Here is a 21,832-nt window from a genome sequence, read left to right as displayed (position 1 = left end):
TTTAAAACTAAATTTAGTTAAATTCTTTAAACATTCTCCTCATTCTTCTCTTCAATCGTAGCTAAAAAAATTAATAAAGAAAACAGTCTCCATGGACGAAATTTAAATAACTTTGACAATATTATTCGCGTAAACCGTATAAATCTTAGTATCTATATAAGCAAGATACCCTGTATTTAGAGCAGTAGTTAAAATAAAATATTATGTTTATTATGGAATATAAGATACAGGTATCACTTATTCCACTTCATTAAATTTGATTCGGTAGACAATACTGATCTCTCATTATCACTCATAGACAAAGATAGCAAATAAGAGAAAACACTTTTTCGTGGTAGTCCGATTTGTGAAGTTAGAGAAAATACTGGTCGAATGAATTTGTTTATTACAAACGCTGCCTACAAAAAAACAGTCATATTTTTACGAGCCAGGGTATCGGATTGAAATCGCCGTAGATGAAGGGCGTATTTATAAATCAACGAGAAAATTAATTTTACAAAAATACGCAAATTACGACCAGAAATACACTAATTACAACACACAAAATATGGTCACTAATTACTTCAATTACGCGGACTTCACAGAGTAGGTACTTAATCACTTGTCTTCACTATCCGCTCTCTATCTGTTCGATGTTAATGTCTTGGTTCAGTCTAGAATATTCCTCCATAAAATGGATGTAACCAGCCCAGAAAATGGGATTCCCGGAAACTGTACCACTCGTCTACATTTGCTCTGAAATAGCCTATAAAAATGTTTCACCCCTTTTAAGAGAAAATTTATGCAAATAACATTTTTCTATAATGTGATAGAGCCTCACCTGAAACAGCTACTAATCACATTTCAACTTGTTGAAAACGCCTCTAATTGGTGGAAATTTCGAGAAACATTGCAGTCAACCCGTCTTCGTAACAATATGTCTAACTTTTTTATTTTAAACAAACAAGCCACTATCTAACTTAAAAATTACACGGAATTTAACACGGTTTTCACCCATATTTATATTGGTATATGAGAAATATTTATGTATATAATTATTTATATCCTTTTTTTCTAAATCCTATATGTCAGTAATAAATAACGTGAAATGAATTAAAATCTTAAATTAAACATAGTCGAAAATTATATTAATTAATCGAAAAACAAAATACATCACTCACCAATCTTCATAATTTATGACAATATTTAAATATCTAATGTATCAATCGTTTAATGATAAAAGATGTTTAAGGATTCCTTTATCCTTATTATGGAAATTACTAAAGGCAAGTAGAAGAGGACACCCCAAAAAAAGGTGCATAGAAGAAATAGAAGCGTTTGCAGGGATTCATTGGAAAAAGAATGTCATGCTTGGAAAAATAATACGGGCGTTTAATGGTACTAAAACTATCTTGCCGAAGCCGGGTACAAATTTTTTGAAGAAGTCTATTAGGTATGAGGGTGTGCAATTATTTAACCAATTACCATCTAAAATTCGCAATATTGGTGCGTTTGACAAATTCAAAAATGCAATTAAGATGTATGTTAGAGTGAACACAGTTGACTAAAATTGAGACGGCTAATGGCGAAGTGTATCTCGCTCGTACATACATATAAACATTAAGTTTCTCATGTAAATAATTTCTTTTTGTAATGAGTAACAAAGTTCTTTAAACATTAAAGGAAGTATTGATAATACAACGAAAAAAATGCATTTTAATAATAAATATTATCCACATATAATTGTTTCATTGAAATCGCATTTTAAATGTGTTAACAGATACAGAAGTAATATATAGACAACGTTTTTGTTAAATGCAAAATATTGACGCCTTTTGTCGTTAATTATGGTTAACAAAACGATTGTTTGACGTTTTTGTTGTTGCGTTTGGTCAGGAAACGTCCACAGAATAATTATTGCAAATATTGTGACATGTCACCCCAATACAGTATACTTACAGTAGATCGGTATGAAAACAGTAAAATGTTTTAATTAGGAATTTTATATAATATTGGCGTATATATAATAATAATAGAATATAGAGTTATCAGTTACAGAGTAATCGCAGGACACTAAGGCTGAGTCTAGAGACGTTTTAAGACGATCGAATAGCGGTCAAGTCAATTATACTTATTATTCGATACGAATACGATATTGCGGGTAGTCGCGGTGTGGACATTGTACCCTCACAAAAACGAAATAAATTGTTTTTCTCAAAAGTATTAAATCTGAAGTACGTATCCGGCTGTAATAGTGGAGGTCCTATAACAACAATTGTATACGTGACAGGCGATGAATCTTGAATTAGTCATTTAACAGTGTTATAGTATCTCAAGGAATTGAACTATATATTCGCCTGTAAGACGCTGATGCGGGGCTTCCATTCCATCATTCTAAAGACTGTTCCATGTTAAGTAAGTCTGACAAGACTTTTAATAAAGCCAGGTGAGATCTAGAGCTCAAGACTGGCACGGGGGTATCCCGGGATGAGCTATCAGATATGTGTCTTTAGCACAGATTAAATGAATGGCACAATAATATTACAGCCTCCGACTCGGCCGTAAATATAGTGAGGATATTTCTGGAAGGTTGTCGCCCGGCCCCGGTAGGAAACGTCAAGCCCACCAACCTATTTAACCAAATAATTTAAGAAAAGGGAAGATTTGATTCACCCCTGCTGCCTAGCTTCTCGGCCGTAGATCTGCCTTAACTATGTAGGGGACCTATATATATATTTAAAAAATTCATTCCATTAAATCCATTACAATTCATGATTGTTGTGTATAATAATTTAAAACATACATATTTTATTGTGACATTCTGCGTAAATTGCCGTTTTTATATCCCTGTTATAACTGGGCAAGAGGCTCATCTGATGTTACGTGAAAATATTATAATAATAAGTTATGTCTCGCCCATGGACAATGCCATCCCCTATTTTTATTTATTATTTGTATTATTCTAAATATCAGTAAATCTACTGCTATTACAGTAACTCAGATACGGATCAGGCCGTCGCTAGCCCATCGCTATGACAAATCAGTTGAATCATTCGTATACTATTTGAACACTTTGCATTGAACCGCAAAACTGTGCGCGCGCGCCGTCATACCGTTATCATTAGTGATAAGATCGTTACATCATTGTGATAAGAACCTGTTAAGTTTAATATGTGACAGTGGATTATGGGAATGGCAAGGAGATTGAAAATTACTGTGGTCGGTGATGGTATGGTGGGCAAGACATGCCTGCTATATGTGTATACAAGGAATGAGTTCCCCACGGAGTATGTACCTACAGTGTGAGTACTTGTCACCTGTTTGATTGAAATGTAGCTCGTTTCGCATTCCGTGCATACTGTTTCTAATTCTGATTTTGTCGTGTCCTATCAAGTACAAATCTCACCTAATTACGTATTCAAAATACTATTTTCTGTCAATTACCAATTCCAGAGATATTCGAATATGGAAATCTCTGGAATTGGTAATTGACAGAATATAGTATTTTGAATATATTTTTTTTATTTTGATAATAATTTCCATATTCGAATTACTGTAGGTGTCTCCAAATACAAATTCCCCAGAATTCCAAATTCAAATGACTACCTTAAAAGAACAATTCCTCGTTATTCCATATTCAAAATAGTGTTTTATATCATTACAAATTCCCCGGAATTCCAAATTCAAATTACTCCCTTTTAACTTCAATTCCTCGTAATTCCATTTTCAAATCTAATTCCAGTGTAGTACAAATTCCCCGAATTCCAAATTCAAAATATAATTCAAATCCATTAAAAAAAAACTATTCCAATGCATTAATTATTGACAGGTGCATGTATAAAGAAAAAAAATAAACTAATGAGAACCTAAATGTGAATCAGAAGTAGCAATAGCTCTGGGTCATTGAATCGTTAGTATTTGTTCTATGATTCAAGGCAATTTTCCTTATGACGTCGTCTTTAGGTTTAATCGATACGTGACTCAGAATTATTTGATGTCATTTTGAAAGAGTTACGTCCATTAATATCTTTTTTTTGTAATTAACACTGGATCGTATATTGAATACTGGGCAATTAGCATTTCATAGTGCGCGCGGAGATATAAAAATTTAACTCATTTTGTAGGGTATACCTTAAAGACGCTTTTAAAGAATGCATTTACATCCATCTCGGACACACGAACATAGTGTCAAAACATTACACACTATTATAATAATAATAATAAGCCTTTATTCTTCCACAACCTATTTACATAAATTAGTTATAAAATAGGTATGAATACAATTTTAACTAAGATGCGCCCCTGTCCGGGAGAAGGCCTCCTCCAAGTTTTTCCACCCTAATTTATTTTATGCCATCGTCATCCAATTTCTTCCTACCCTCAAGATCCCGTCAGCCCACCTTTTGGACTAGTCCATTCGGGTATTGCTGACCATCTGTCATCTGTATACTGTGGCCTGCCCTTCTCCATTTAAGTTTTTCTGTCAAGATTAAGACTGGTAATGAACGTAATTTAGTTTAGAAGAAAATTAATTAATGACAATATTTCTTTTGTGAACATTATTGTAAATGATTTAATGCAGACATGAAAACTCCAAACCCAATATATTCCAATAATCGTGATTTCTAAAGCGCAAGTATGTAAGGGAAATGTACTCTAACTATATACAGAAACTTACTAAGAGAAACTTACATATCGTCAATATATCTAGTTCTATCTTAATATAAAATAACTATGCTTCTGTACAGTATAGTAGTCCCCAATAAATACACTATAATCATATATATCTTAAAGTAGGGCAAATGGAAAAAATATATTATGGTGGAGTTGAGTAGTTTATATATCCATTTTGAAAGATCGATATGTATAGGTACGATTTAAATAACTTCGCTCGGTCGAAAAAAAATCCAATCATAGCCAATTTTTGACACATTGAATTAATTTTATGACGAAAATTTATGTAGGACATGATTTTGAAATTTACGCGATATATTTTATCGCAAGCCAAGTAATCCATTTCACAAAAATATATCATATAATTATATTAGTTTAATGTTTTACATAACCAATTGTTATTACGGGCCGGTGCGCCTCCAGTCCACCCCGAGACACTTATATTTTACTTATGTAACTTAAATGAACCACAACGTCATTATGACATTTTCCTTTGAATTATTGTTTGTAAAGGGAGGATAAAACTTGCTGAGTTTCTTGCCCGTTATTCTCAGAACAAGGCCTCCTGGTAGTTTTGCTTTTTCGCGAATTTTGTAAACCTTTTTGACATTAATAAGCATGCCCTGAGTCGCATCTAAATTGAATAAATAAATTTTGATTTGATTTGATCATTGTATTCACAAAGCAATAATTTTTGGACATTGGTAGAATGTAATGTCCTTAAGCTAATGTACACATTTAAAACTTAAAACATTGACTATATCTTAAACAACATCTTTTTAACCTTACTATGCTGAAACGAAAAGAATTCTCCTGCAACAGTAGTATAATTACAATATTGTAAAAATTATTTAGAAAATATTGAGTCAATATGTCAGATCTTGTGCCTATTTTATTTAACTAAATATCCTTATTTTTGAATTGTTCAAAAAACAAACGAGTAACCTTTTTAGGTCTAGGCTTCAGATTTTTATATCTCTTTCATGATCATTTGCCAGTCTAATGGGCAAGTAGGTGATCAGTTATCCGGTTTCCTCATGATGTTTTCCTGCACCGTTCGAGCGAATGTTAAATGCGATAGAAAGGAAGTTCATTGGTGCACAGTCGGCCACTAGGCTAACACACGTATTGTTGAGTCAACATTACCTGTGGCATCGTTTTGAAACAATTGTTTGGAATTCTTAATCCTTCATATTTATAATGCAACAGCATTGTTGTATTGTCTGCGATTTCCTTTAACTTCATCAACTCAATAGCTGTACATTATAGATAGTTTATTGACGTTTTTTTAAATACCTGCAGCCAAATTTCGTCATCAGACGTCGAGGCAGAATACTAACTCCACCCGTGTCAATTTAATAGACTTGACACCTTATAAAAATTCAATAACAACCTTGTAGCAATATATATACAATACAATAATATACAACAGATATCTCTCTCTAATCGGCAGCTCATGTCTGAGCGTCGTAGTCAGCAACGAAGCATCTGGAGCGGACTATCTGCTTCCATCGGTACAACATATATTAAATATTTATAATTATTTCGAAGTTTTTACAATTTCAATTAATATTGTAATCATGTATTACGTTTTCCGTACGATATACGATTCTAAAGATAATAAACAATATCTGTTTTAAAGAGGATGTCTAATCTGTTGCGTCAGTGAAGCTGACAGATGTCAAATGTGGTCTATCAAAGTTCGCCTTATAACTTACTGTTTGTATAAGGCAGTTACCAAGGTCCTTTGTATTTTGTAGTCAATGACCAAAGTCGATTTGTATTTCAAATAGACCTTGAAGTTTTAAACTAAATTAATCTCTTGAGATTGAAGGGTTAAATTTTGACCTACAAATTTATGTCCAACACAAAAATATACAGTATTTACAACCTAACCTTTATAGTAATATTAAAAACAGAATTATAAATATAAAATTTATGACAATTTTAAAAGTTGCCAGGGTTAAATTAGATATGATTGACAATATCTCAACTTATAGTTTTTCAAACATAGACATCATTGTTATTTTTAAAAATAGTGGGATTAAAAAGAGACTTAGCGTGAGTTATGACTCCCATATGTCAAAATCTAATACTTTCTTGACGTGATTGAGCATTAAGTACCGTTTCAGATACCAAATTTTAGGCGCGAAAAATTAACATGAAATTAATTGCAAGTGCTACAAATTAAACAAGGGACATTAATCAAGTTACATATTATATTTAAATACGTTTTAGCTGCGGTCTGCGGCAGGATAAATTATATTTACGCAATTGTATTACATACTTAGCCGCAAACGTGTTTACCGACTACGTAACAGGATATTTCACAACTGTCTCAAATGTACATAGATGTCCTGTCAAATATTAAAAATTATGTCAAACTCAACTACTATAGTTACAATAATAATTGTATGATTTACGCCCAACCCAATAACCTCTCTCTATCCATTATTGACCATCTGAGACAGACCTCTTGATCCAAATATTAATAAAAGTGTGCCAATAACCAATTGACAGATTGTAATAGCAATCTGTCGATACAAGCTGTCCATGGTTGGTCGGGTCAGTGTATGTGAATAGACCTTAGTATGAAAATGACAGTTTTAACTAACACCAATTTTTAAAATAATTAAAAAGCTATTTTATGTTTTAAACATAGACAATAGACATGTATAATTTAATATTATTTGTACAGTTTTATTAACTTTATTTTTGTTTAAATCGATTGCATTCTATCCGTCGCCAAAAATCCGTCAAAGACAATCCGACTTCGTAAGGTTTGGTTATTGGGATGCACATAGGAGATCGATCGACTGTCACGGTCTGACAATCAATCTGATATTGTGGATTAATTTTTGGATTCGGGCGTTAGAAGCGAAACCCCCACACGTCAAAAATATATTGGATTTGGACACACGGGAGTACTAGTTCGTGCTAAGTCTCGTTTCTGAACCTCACTCTTAGGGTATGTCAAATTCAATAAGGTTTTGACGTCGGCTAGCGCTCAGACTAAACTTTAACTTATTTAACTTGTCTACAAATCGTGACCGTTTAAAATGTATCGTTATTTCGATTTATGTACGATTCTAGCTGCGGTTGAAATCGGAAGTTAGAACACTCCTGATAACAATTCACGAGAGGAGAATTATAAATGAAAACAATTTTGTATATTTACAAAAGCAAAACAAATTAATTTAATCTTTATATAAATAATGGTTGCGTGGACAAACGACATTAAATACTAAATGTAAAATAAGTATTTTCAAAATCCTTTTTTCAAATAAAAAAATAGTAAAAGCCCTTTTATTTATTTATTTTGCATGTTAATATCTTAAGTTATTTCAACACATTTTAAATATGTACTTAAAATGCCTCACATAAACAATATGGGTGGTTTTTTTTTAAATTTCTAATGAACAGGCAAGTTTGACAAATATGTCATCAAGGATCCAATATGACTGAAGGAAAAAAAATATTCAACACAATTAACCTACTTAGTACCTAATTTGGCTGTGTCTGATAGTAAAAGTGGGGGGACGTATTTATTGGTGTGTATGTATTTAAATATAAACATAATTTTTATTGGATAGCAAAAGTTTTTCATTATTTCTAAATGTCATGCCAAAATGGACTTTCCAAAGATCGGAATCGCTGTAGGTATTGAAAGTGTAGAGTAAGGGTCTAAACTAGAGTTCCCCAAACTTTTTTGTGTCGTAGACCCCTTGCCATGTTTTTCTGTGTTGGGTAGACCCCCTACTTACCTGATATTGATTTCCTGTAAATTTTTAATTTTATTTAATTTTCTTTTGTTTTTACAATTTAAAATGTATTGCGATCACAAAGCGAATACGTATCCTACAACTTACACAATTTTATAAACATATATAATATTTTTTTTACTTCTTAGGTACTTTTAAAAATAATGTATATTTTTTGATATTTGATATGATGTAAGTAAATAGGTACTATCATTTATGTGTTGAGATCTACTACCCCTTCATTTCATGGACCCCCAAATTTTTTTTCGCTGACGTAGACCCATTGCAGGTTGTCAAAGACCCCTAGGGGTCGATATAAACCACTTTGGGAATCACTGGTCTAAACGGATTATACCGTACTAAATGACCTTGATTGACATCTCACGTTAAACTGTCCGTCGCGCCCTTTAAATTAGATTCACGTTATTGGGAAATGTTGTTAAAACTATTTAGTTACTGTTAAAAATGATAGCCCGGTAGGAACTCCAATTTTAATAAAGTATAGTTTTTTCATACAAAATTTTGACATTTCGTGTTAAGATCAATAAACATTGTACTTTGGGATTTCAGCTAAATATTATCTTGTATTAATGTGTCAATCAAAAACGGTAGACCTTTTACTGTGTCATTCTTTGTCCGTTCTCACAATAATCATTTCATTTTTAGCTTAGGTACTTTTATGAAGCCTATTAAACTGTGCTTCTTAGTGTGATGTTAACTAATAGGTAATAATAGCCTTTCTGAACAACAATCTATCACCAATTTGTTCAGTCTCATTCACTTTAATAATACAAAAAAGCTGTTCTATAAGAATTGTCCAAATGAGTGTTGTCATTTGATTGTTATGCGCGTGCATATTCGTAAATTTTTGTTATATCTAAAAATTTATAGAATCATTATTAACTAGCTGGTGTCCGCGACTTAATCTGCGCAGGATTAGTATTGAGTAGCTTATTTATAGGCGTAGTAGTAAGTTCCGCTAAAGATATTGACTATTTAAAATAAGCATTTCCATCGTACATAATATAAATGTAGGTAACTCTAGCGGTTTTGGCACCGCACGCTAGAATAGCTCGCAAATGGTTGATATTTACCTACTTGATGTTTTGGACAATTCGCACAATATCTTTATTAATGTGTAACCTATATTATTGCAAAGTTTCACTAAAATCCATTCAGTAGTTTTTACGTGAAAGATTAACTAACATCCATCGATACTAACTTTCGTTTTTATAGTATTAAGTAGGATTTAATTTGATTTCAGATTTGACAATTACGTGGGTCACATAATAGTTGACGGCGAAGAAGTGGAGATGGCGCTATGGGACACAGCCGGACAAGAGGATTACGAACGTCTCAGGCCATTATCCTATAATAGTGTGAGTTTTATATAAAGATTTAGTTTTAAAGTAAATTACTAGAGCCTACAAAGAAACAGCGACAGCATATCTAACTCCTTTTCTAATAATGCCGCATTTACATTCAGCCGTATTTAAGACGCGTTTACACACTCGTTCTGCCCACTTCCTTGCTCACTACGGCTATGTAAATGCGGTATAAGAACGCGTTGTTCAAAGATGACTGAGAAGATTGAGCATTCTGATAAACGAGCTAAGGATTTGATTTCCTCCTTCACACTTTAAAATCGATTTTCCTTTAGTTTTTGTAAATTTAATGTCATGTTTGCTTTGTGCTTGTCACATAAAAATAGTAAATTGTGCTTCTTTAGCAATGTATCAGTGGCTTGTTGGCAAATTTTTATCAATAAAATTTAAAAACAAATCAACAAAAAATGTTCGGGATAACCTCAAAACGACTGCAGAGTATTTTTGGGGGGTCACCAATATCTAAGAGTACCTTCTCTAAAAGGAAGGTTTAAGTGTAAAATAAATTAAAAAATAATATGTCAAGATTACGTGCGAAACTAAAGTCGCTAGTACCATAGCATTGTTACTTTTGAGTAAGGAGGTTTTAACGAATTGTAATATATTTCAGACGAATTGTTTCCTGGTGTGTTACTCTGTGGGCAGTCGATCGTCATATGAAAATGTTATTCACAAATGGTATCCCGAATTGAAGCATTTTAGTTCATCAGTACCCATCGTACTAGTTGGTGAGTGTAATTCTTTATATAATGTTAATAAAATATAAGTCTAAGCCTGAAGTATGGTTAATGTTCAATATTTTTAAAAGTAATAAAGAACTACACAGTTAACTGTTTCCAATTCTGATTACATATTTATTGTAATAATAACTAATAAAAAATTTAAAGATTATAAACAATTTATGATTTCAAGAGTGAACTAAACGTCAGTGAAGCTAAAATTGACAAATGTCAAATTTGAACTGACACTGAGACATTCTCAATTTCAGATATAAAGTAATTTCTGGCGGTATAGTCGAAAGACTATAGCTTGCGCCATAATTATATTATAACATAAAATCGAGCGAAAAGAAGAATTAATTAAAAGATTGCGAAGAATTAAGTTTAACAAAAGACATCTTATAACGATTGTAACACTAAATTAAAAGATGTTTATCCTCATAAAAAACATAGGTATACTTTACTTAAATAAACTAAAAGTAAAATATATTATCATGCCACCGTACGCTGTATCGAAGGCCATGATCCAAAAATCTCAGCTGGCGTATTCGGAACGGGTCCACAAATTCGAATCTAAAATGTGACTATATGTTTATTAAACTCCATGGGCGTATTTGGAACACAGAGTCGGCCTTGGCTTGGCATCAGCGTGGACCAACCTTCTGTCAATGTCACAATGCTCGTACGATGAGGGAAAACTTCTTGACAACATACACAAGGAAGGCTCATGACATACTTGCCTATTGGAAAAAAACAGATCACGTAACACTTACAGAAATTCTGTATCTGCTCCTTAAATTAATAACGAATACGAACAATATTATAAATAACCCATTTAATAACTAAATGGGTTATTTATAATTCGTTATATTATTCACGAACTTGACGAAGGATCCGAGATAAACAAACAAAATATCTTTAATCATATAGGAAAAAAAGTATACTTATGAACGTCAAAAAAATTAAATTAATTGTAAATTTACATATAATTTAATTTTTTGATAATCCATACATTCGACGCTGACGGAACACAATGATAACGTTTAATACTTTGTCAAACTTATATTATATATTTTAAATGTAGAATTGTATTTTATTGATATTAGTATTAGCTTTTACACATTTAAAAAACACTTTTTACCGGATTGAAACTATGTATTATTAACGTGTTGCAAAAAGTGTTGAATGTCAAAAAGTAACACTTTTGCTGTGATTATTTTTTGACATAAAACACCTTTTGTCTTCAGTCACCGTGACCACGTTTTATTTTAAATGTATAAAATCTAATTCAGGAATATGTCAATGAGCAGTGAGGTTTATATGAAATGTCTTTCAATTACAGAACATATACCTAAACTTAGAAATATAACTATGAGGGATACATACAACTATAATAACCCTAAAATATAATATAATAACTAACCAAGCTTATGTTAGAATTGTATTTAATAAGGTCAAAGTTAATAAAATCATATTATTTCAGCGACAAAAACGGATTTGCGCAATACAGGAAAAGCTGTGATCACTACACAAGAGGGAAAACAGTTGAAAAGAAAAATACGGTAAGTTTTAATCGAACGAAGTAGTTTAGCCTATTAAATACAAGAATTATTATTGTTTGAATCAATGCAGAGTTTTTAGATTAAGTTGACGACTTTGTATAACCTTTTTTGGGACCCAGAGTTATTCGCTAATCGCTTGCATATCATCAAAATTTGTGTTTCTATTGAAAGTTTATTAACAAACCAATGTTCCTTCACTCAAACTACTTTAACTCACAAACGAATAGTGTGACAGTTGTAGAATTTATACACGTGTCTTTTGAAGGTTAGAGCTAACTAATTAATTAGAAGAGTAGCGTCATCTATGTCCGCCTACGAGCTATTCGGCCCACATGTTAAGCTATGCTGGCATTAGAGCCTTTACTGTAACAATATAATACCGATACCCACAGCGATCCCAAGGATGCATCAGTGTCTCTCAAAAATGACCACATAAGGCTGGCCACCTACTGATATATTAAAAAAAACAAACGAAATTCTCACAAAACAGAGTAATAACCCATTCTGCTATTGCCAAAAAAAAACAACTCATTCTAAAAATAAAAAACTTCTTTTTTAAATAGTAAAATGTACGTCATAAACCGTGCTAGAGCCAAAAAAAATGTCAAAAAATGTCATTACAATGGTAAGTGCTGTAGATGACAGATATCAAATATTTAACTGTTATTATATTATGTCACTTTTTACCGAATTTCGATGCGAAAATCTGAGGGCTAGTACATAGGAGGTTGAAGTCATTGATATATTAAGGTCAATGTGCTTTGTAAATTCCAGCCTATCTGGTTATGCGGAAAACAAATACGATATGTACGGATAGATTTTATTCCACATCAATCAAAAACTTTGATAATTTATTTAGAAAAACATAATGCTCTTTAGTAATTAAGTCTGGGGAGTACGCAGCCTTTATCTACATTAAACAAATTCAGACTTAACTAAATTCCTTTAGTTTTGAAGAAAATTGGAAGACATAAAGCAACTCTTAAATAAGCTACAGAATCTCGATTTTATATTAAATCTGTTAATTGTATTATCTATGACCCTTAGATCCGCCCATACTCTTCCACAGTTTAGATAAAAAAAACAGGAATAAAAGTAAAATTTAATATGCGTTTGTCTTTTATTGTTGAGATAAAAAATATAATGATATCATGGACGGGTGTCGGCAGCTGCCATATCATTATTATCATTCACAGATAAGAAATCGCTCAACACTAACTTCCGTCCATGACTTTACATATCACAATAAACTTAAAATCTAATAGTTAACATAATAGGATATTTGATAAGATTCCAAAAACAATTTCATTTTCTATACAAATTGGTATTTATAATTATTTTAAGTAAAGCCAATACTTAAACGTTCAGGATGGAAGATGGCGTCGCACCAGTAATACTTCCCATTTGTAACTACTAATCTTTCTGACACGTAAACGATGTAGGATTATAAAGCTCTGTAAAACGTCTCTCTTCGCTGCTGATTAATATAATGTTAGTAACTCTGCCTTCTACTCGAGTTCAAAATGATCTTAATTGTATAAAATATAGATGCTTTATAAAAATTAAATTCTCAATGCAAACAAGTGCTTTCATATGAAATACAACAGAATAAAAGTGCTTTTGTTTGTGCCCATGCCTACTGCTGATAGATGACAAATCTTTGTTTTTAATTTATTTTATTATTCTTTATTACTCAATATGTCATATGGAACATGGTGTAATGGTTGCAGCTCCTTACAAACATTGTGTAAAAGAAAAAACTTGGCGTTTAAAAATAGTGGCGGTATATTGCCAGTTCTTCTCATCCGTTCCATGCCCTTGATTTGAGAACTGATTGCCAGTAAAATTAGAAGCATTAAGCATTTAATATTCTTTATTGACGTTAAGTGAACATTGTGTTACCTAAATGATTTTGAATTGAATTGAACACATAAAGTTGATTGTCGTTTTTTTTTTTTTTTTGGAATGGAATCTCGCTGTTGGCCTTAAGGGCCTTTACAGCTCAGCACGGGCTGTTTGGCGAGCTTAGCTCAGCCGGAAAGGGGGGGTTTCCCGCGACTCGCGCAAGGGCGTCTCCTGTGAGACTCGAACCTCGGCTTGGGCCGTCGCGGGGGGGTCAATCGCCTGAAGGGCAGGACGGAAGCTCACTGGAGTGAGCGAAGTGCGAAGTAAAGGTCCTCGCCTTCCCCGGTGAAGGCGGTTTTTTACCCTAATCTGTCTATTGCTACTGCTATTATTATTGGCCGCGCGGGCGGCTTTTAATTTATCGTTAGCTACTGTGATTGGATCATCCGGATCCGTTAGTACGTGTCGGGGCCTCCTACGAGCCTTTTTAGTCGGGAAGGGGGTTGATTGTCGATTGTGATTTGTCCAACTTATATTCATCAATGCGTATGGTACACGTACAGATACGTCAAGTGTCAACGCGTATGGTTGACAGTTGTACGCTGTCGATGGTCAACTACATCGACATCGTCTCTAGTATCATACGCGTTGACAACACACAGAATTGAACGGAACGAACTTGGGTTTTACATTTTCACCTCCCCAATTGACACAAAATATTAACTCTTCACTGCCTTATTTGCTTTTTGCTCTGATTTTGTCTTATTCATTAACTGTTATAAATAAGTAAATCCGCTTTTGTTTCTTCTTTATCCTTTTTATCTACTATATTTTACAAATCACAAGCTTACATTTTGCGTATTGACAATGCTAATCCTTAGAAGGATTATCCGTACAAGGCCGGCAACGCACTCGTGAGTCTGCGAACATAGTTTATATCTATGGCAGGCATCAGATGACTAGTCCTGCCCGTTTGTTAAAAATGGAGATTTTAATATCTGGCTAAATTCAATGATTAAGTCCTTTGTAACTGTTTGTTTTTTGATAATGATTGTAAATTTAATAAAAAAAAAAGAATTTAAACCTTATTAAAGATTACATACACAAAATACGTAGCACTTTGGTTTACAATTCCAATAATAGGACATTTCAATTTGACTCTTTTATTTATCCACAAAATTCCACAGGAGTGATAAGGATAGCGCATTCAACAACATGAATGAACCGTTGTCGATATATTTAGTCGTTAAATACATATCGTTTTGTGTTTCACGATGATTGTATTCTGGGCAGTGGCCGGCCGCTCGATAAGAGAGAGATAAGAATTGTGATTACAATGTACCAATAGTAATTATGAAAGTTTATGTTCCCTTATATATTAATGATATTCGCGGGTTTTCGTCACCATAACCAGTTTCCTTTTCCACGAAAAATCTTCAAATTAATCATCAATATACCAAAATGGCACTCATGACAAATGCGTCATACATTTCAATTATTATTTAAAAAAAGAATTACATGAATAAAACATATTTTGGCAGCCATTTGTTTTTATGACAATTACTCGCCTGGGGGCAGGCTAAAGTGTTTCGCCGTGTCGTGTGTGCCATGATTTACAATCAATTTCGCCATGAAAAAAAATATTTAGACTTGGAATGAAACTATATTTTATTATTTATTTTAAAATCTAATTTCAGAGCTGCCCAGCTGGTGGAGTGTTCGGCTTTAGAAAGAGTCAATATGCACGAAGTATTCGAAGAGGCGGTGAGAGCAGCGATCAAGAAAAAGCCAGTAACTAAAAGAACTTGTCAATTTCTCTAAGAGAAAGACAATTCTGATGTACATAGCTATCCGATATTAATACTAGAGTAACTGCACCGGTACTATGTAACCTTTAATGACTATAGCCATGCCTACCCTGACTTTTTTTTACATAGAATTATTGTTCTCTCAAAATTGGTCTGCTCAATATCGCAACCTTGGTACAATAACTCAACATCGATATTGAAAGTTACAGAGTACCGGCGCTGTTTCATGAAAACATTAATAATTGTATATTTTTGTTTGCTTTGATAGTCATGGTACCCAAAAAGCTCTAACATTCCGTTTAAGATTCGTAATACTTTCCCAAAGATTCGCCAAAAAGAAAAAAATAAACTTTGAAGAGAAATATTCAAACCGCTATGTAAAGTTTTTGTTAAAAAATCAATAGAGGCACAATATTTATATATATATATCTCTTCAGTAGCACGAATGGTAGATAAAAGTTACCCGCGGCGTCAACGATAGTCTGTAAAGAAAAACTTAACAAACGGTCGATTATATATTTCTGGAATAAACAATAGAACTTATTATTTACTTTGTGTTGGGGTCTAGTCAAGACGGCTTAACAGTAGTGTATGTAGAAAGTCGAAAACTAAATTAGTATGAAAGTGACAGCTGCAGTTGGTACCAACTGTCGACACTAGCTGTCATTTTCATACAAATTTAGTTTTTGACTTTCTACATACACTACTGTTAGGCCATCTTGACTAGACCCCCAGGATAGTAAAACATATCGTTTTGTATTATTTAATAATATAACACTTAATTCATTAAACCATTATATATAGTTATTTTCTCTAATATGTTCTATAAGTCAGTTTTAAATAATATTATGTAATTTTTATAACGAAGATATCATGAATTGATTCACAGATTTTTTGCACTTTCTTTGTTGTGTAGGCGCCACCTATCGGATTCATAGTGAATGATTTATCCACTGTAATGCAATTTAATGTGCCAAAGTTTAAGAGATTATTAAATGTTCAATCAGGTTTTGATTTTATAATAGAAATTAAATATTTATATTTACTAATTGTAGATTGGTTGGAGATTTTTAAGGTATATAATAGTTTTAATCTACTTAAAAGTATGTGATTGTTTTATAATGCATTCTTTATTACAGTATTTTAAATTATATTTCCTTAAAAAATATTTAAAGGCTTTTTTTAATTATTAGTATTAAATACCCATATTAAACAACATAAAGTTATTGTTTTAAAACTTTAAGTTCCTCAAAGGCAAATAAATTTAAATATATAACGAAGAGAGGAATTTTTAAAATTATCTTGCATAATAATATTTTAACGGAAAGAGAATGTATTAGAATGAACTAATTTTTACCACCAATAATAATTTTCTTTATTCGTTACTTAAATGTTGTTTTCACTCATGCCTCTACTAGAGTAATGAAACATTTAAATCTATGCGTTATGCCTATGTAGACTGCATTTTTTTAATGAGTTTTCTATGCCTATCCTGACCAGACTTCCCGTTTTGGACGGTACTATCCCTTTTTCCAATTACGAGTCTCGGTGTCCCCGAAATGAACTGTCGGACGCAAAATTGTCCCGTTTTAATTAACCACTCGAAAATTTGAGCTGCAGAATAAAAAAAATTACTAAAAGTTTCATTCTTATTTGAAATCGTCACCGATATTCGTCTGATAAATATAACGAAACGTATTGGGTACCCATATTTTGTGATTCGTAACTTCTAAGCAACTTATAGAGGAGATAAATGAAAATTACATTTTAATTTATCAAGTTATATTTATTTGTACGCATACAAAATTATGTAAATTTTTTAACCGAACGAACGGAAGCAGATTGTGCGTCTTAGTCGCTGGTTCCGCGCTCTCGCTTGCACTTAAGCCATAAATGGGACGCCTCAGATCGAGTTAACGCCGCATGCGTCATGTTTTTTTGTTCGTGCAGCCGGATTATAAGTTTTCTTTATTTACTACTTCATTATTTGGCCTTAATTGAACCAATATCGCATTTTGAGTTAAAAAATTTATCTATGACATGTGATTGGTATCACATATTAGGCATAGACACGGTCATACTCCCGATGTTACTCAAAGAGGCCGCTAGTAATTTTACTTCTAAATACCGTTTTTCTCTCGGAGGAAGGAAGGCGGTCAAAAGATAAAAACAAAGGTCGTTCAATAAAAGATAATTTTAATTAAAATATTTAATAATAGTCCAGTCGTATTGCAATTGTTTATTAACCTCGAAAAGTAACTAATTTTACAAAATCACACACGATAACAATGTCTTCAATTTAATTATTTATAAACGTCTAAAAATATGTTCAAGTGTCATATGTGATATGATGCGTTTGACAGTTATAATTCCTGCATATTGGATAAGAAATTATTTAAAAAAAGCCGGATAATATGATTTCACGTATATTTCAAAGTGTATAAACGACCTTATATAAAATAATCAATTATCGATTAGCCAGATATGTCCTTGAGTAGTTGGCGATTGAAACAGTATTTATTTTCACATTTTGTCCACTATACAAAATCTGACTAATTAACGTACATATATAGATAATAAAAATGACAACATTATTTCCTGTTAGTTTAAATCAACGAAAAAATCCTAAAAACCATTATTTTGAACATGAAGACAAAATAATGGTTGAAATTCAATGAATCATTTTGTCTTTAGACAATCACTGGTCAATCTGCATACCATGTGTGTGTTAGGTTTTCAGGTCATGATACACAACTTGGTTTAGCTAGTCAGGTTATTGGTAAAATCATTTAAAATATGTAGTTTCTTTAATGTGACGGACTTATGAAAGAGAAAAGCACCCAGGTGAAAGCTACTTTTATAATGATTTTCTTACAAAACGAACAACAATGAAGCTTTAAAGTTGAAGGCACATCTAACAATACCTATAATATAATAACGTACAACTATATCAATTCGAATTAATAGAACTAATAAAATCGAGTAATCATTGCGAACCCGACTTGTGTCTCTGTATCGCTAATGAATACAAATTAGTAAAACATTTGTTTTAAAAAAAAAAAAACTTTGGTACAAACTGTCTCTAGTTTTAAACCTACTTAAGAGTTGACAAATGACAAATATGTTAACCGTTACTGCTACCTATCATAGTCAATAACTTATCCTAATAGTTAACTTGTTTAAATCAGTTAAAACAACCTTATTATAATACTTTTTGGTAACTGAGGAACATTATAAATAAGCAATAAATCAAATAGCCCTTGAGATTTTTTTCTAAAATCGTGTCAATTGTAAAATACTAGATTGTGATGTAAATTATTAATAACATTTATATTTGTGCAAAACAGAGTTTTTCTAATAAGCATTAATCCGTGTTACACTAAATATTTTTTAAACCAGACAAAATGAGCTCCTCCTTCATAGATATAACTTCGTTTAACAGTTCCTGGTTATTGGCCTGTAATTGAGCTATTATTGACTTGTGTTTCTTCTCCTTTTCCTTTAAGTGTCTGACGGTTGCATCACAGACGTCTGCGCATGGTGTGTATCCACCTAGTAGAGGTTTAAAAAAACCCCCACATTAGTTTAGTAGGTTTAGTTTAGCTATTGCAAACCCTTTATTGTAATTATATATGTTTATAACATAAAGATAATTTAATATTAATAGTACCTTTTAGCTGTTAATAAAAACCTAATTAAAACCTGTTGCATTGAAAATTTTAGATGGCTTACAACGGTAACAGCTAGGTTTTTGATTCTGTAACCCCCTAAGGGAGGACACTATACAAATAAATAGATTTATTATTAAAATAGAATTATAATTACTGTTTTGCAAACTTAATTAAGGGGTAATATGTCATGTGACTTAATCATTAAGCTACGGCAGTGCTACTGTACTGAGTATATACACTTACTTGGTTTACCCCTAAGTTTGTCAGTTAACTTTTCATTCTCCAGCGTCAACCTCGCTATCTTATTTTGTAATGATTTCTCATTTGCCTCCTTTTGTTTCACCACATGATTTAATTTTGCACGAGTGTCAATTAACTTCTGATACACTTCATTTGATTGGTCAGAAACCCTTTGAGCAGAAGCAACGCAAGCTCGGGACTCATTTTTCTCTGTGTTCAGTTTATTTTTTAATTTACCCATGGAACCCTTGAATTATATATATAATAAACATAAAGTAAATTGAATAGTTTTCTTAATACCTACTAATTTAAAAATTGTAATTTTTTATGGAGTTTTGAGACCAAGATTTTTGTTTGTTAAAATTGCATTGTTGCTTATTGCAAGCTGTTAATGGTACTTTTAAAATATGATTAGGCGAGTTAATACTTACATTTAATTGTTTATTACTATGTTCCAGAATATAGTTTTGTTCTTGTAAAGCTTCACATTTTTCTGCAATATTTTTATAATGATGCAACAGTGTCCATACAGCATTTATCAGTTTTATTAAGGCATCTGAGCTCAAAGTTTCCCCTTCAATGTTGATATGGGGGTTAAATACATAATTTATGTTGAGAAGTCCTAGTTCCTAAAATTAGATATTAAATAGTTTATTCTTCACTATATGTGTATAAACTTTTTGCACCTTTTATAAGGGCAAAAAAGTTTATAATCTAGAAAGATTTAATCAACTAGAACGGCAAAAAGATGTTGAATAAAGAAATCCTTAGTTCATTTACTCATTTATTAAAATATACGGTATTTTTCTAAAAGAATAGTAAAACAAAAATATGTGGTTTATTTTTGAAACTACTATTTTTTGATACTTTAATTGATGGTATTTTATGTTTATTAAGAATTAAAAACTGTATCGACTTAGACATTACCTCTGAAAGTCCGATTAAACACTCCTTGAAATTATTGTTAGTACATGGTTCATATATTGTAGCTCTTTTGTTTTTGTAGTTTTTGAAAAGTTCTTTAATTTCTTCGTCCATATTTTCAAAATCAGTAAAACACGACATTATTGCTTCTTGCAATGTAAACACAAATTAACTTTTAACATTTAAATATTAATACAAATAGACAATATATAACTATGTAAATAATTAATTAAGTTTTCTTTTCTATTGCTTTGTTCTCAGTTTAACGATCAATTCTAAACGCGGAACAAATTATTTGAAATTTTACCAAAGTAGAAAGTTAGTAGTAACATCAAAAGAAAATTTCAAATTTTGAACAAAAAATCGCTTGTATCCACAGATTAAGTAGGCGATCACATTGCTTACAATGTTGCAGATTGCAGTGATGCCAACTTCTACGAATTTCCCCCTGGAACTAACTTCAAATGGCCCTTAAAATCGATTAAAAACCCGTTTTTGAAGTGAAACTTCTAATACGACATCCAACAAGGTTACGTTAACATTTAACGCCCCTTTAGAGGGGGGAATAGAAAGATACAGATCGAGAGTGAAATCTTCCTATTTTCATTTTCCCATACGGAGTTTCTTACAATTACGATTCTACTTACAATTTTTGTTTAAGATTTGGTTTGAGAGGTAATTTGAAATATACATGAAAAATACATTGACGTTGAACAAAATATTTTTTTCTTGGAGCTTGATACATCAATTGTAGCCACATTTTGTTTAGTTCTCGGTTTTACATTTTTTAGAAACATCGGTTTTCTTTTTTATTGCATTAGTTTTATCTCAGTACCAGCGAGACATTTTGATTCCCCCTAAATTTGGGTGGAAAATCCCCAAGTTGGCATCACCACATAATTGTCACAAAAAGTTTATTTATCTGTGCTGATATGTTAAATGTTTATAACCGCAACATTTTATAATTTGAAATATATAACTGGCTTAGGACAATCCAACGCGTTTTGTTTTATGGGTAAAAAGACGTATAAATTAATTGATTTGATATCCAAGTAGATGTGTGCATTCGCATGTAAACAACTAAACAATTACTCATGCTCCCTTTGAGACGTAGTAAGTGAATTATAACAAGTACCTAGTGTCCACAGTAAATTACTACACAATCCGTGAAAATATATATTCTTTTTTGTGTTTTGTTCGACGGCTTTCGCCGATGCGACGTGGTCAATGGTCTGAATATTTGTAGTATGAGGCATAAGTTCTA

General features: G+C 32.0%; 2 protein-coding genes across 2 annotated transcripts; one reads left to right on the top strand and one right to left on the bottom strand.

Annotated features, from left to right (window-relative positions):
- Nucleotides 1-3,035: 3,035 nt before the first annotated feature.
- LOC111001998 (ras-like GTP-binding protein RhoL) lies at nucleotides 3,036-16,901 on the top strand. Its single transcript, XM_022272085.2, has 5 exons — nucleotides 3,036-3,281; nucleotides 9,679-9,793; nucleotides 10,410-10,527; nucleotides 12,002-12,080; nucleotides 15,623-16,901. The coding sequence occupies exons 1-5, from the start codon at nucleotides 3,166-3,168 to the stop codon at nucleotides 15,744-15,746; spliced, it is 552 nt and encodes a 183-aa protein (XP_022127777.1). The 5' UTR covers nucleotides 3,036-3,165; the 3' UTR covers nucleotides 15,747-16,901.
- Nucleotides 16,902-17,957: 1,056 nt separating this feature from the next.
- On the bottom strand, nucleotides 17,958-20,981 carry LOC111001999. Its single transcript, XM_022272086.2, has 4 exons — nucleotides 20,572-20,981; nucleotides 20,076-20,273; nucleotides 19,648-19,891; nucleotides 17,958-19,285 (listed from the first exon to the last, which is right to left on the bottom strand). Exons 1-4 carry the CDS (start codon nucleotides 20,707-20,709, stop codon nucleotides 19,113-19,115), a joined length of 753 nt encoding a protein of 250 aa, XP_022127778.2. The 5' UTR covers nucleotides 20,710-20,981; the 3' UTR covers nucleotides 17,958-19,112.
- Nucleotides 20,982-21,832: the final 851 nt, after the last annotated feature.

The sequence above is a fragment of the Pieris rapae genome, chromosome 23, assembly GCF_905147795.1.
Source record: "Pieris rapae chromosome 23, ilPieRapa1.1, whole genome shotgun sequence".
In the NCBI taxonomy this organism is placed as follows: domain Eukaryota; kingdom Metazoa; phylum Arthropoda; class Insecta; order Lepidoptera; family Pieridae; genus Pieris; species Pieris rapae.
Note: the sequence above shows the minus strand (reverse complement) of the source record. Positions and strands in the feature narration are given on the sequence as shown.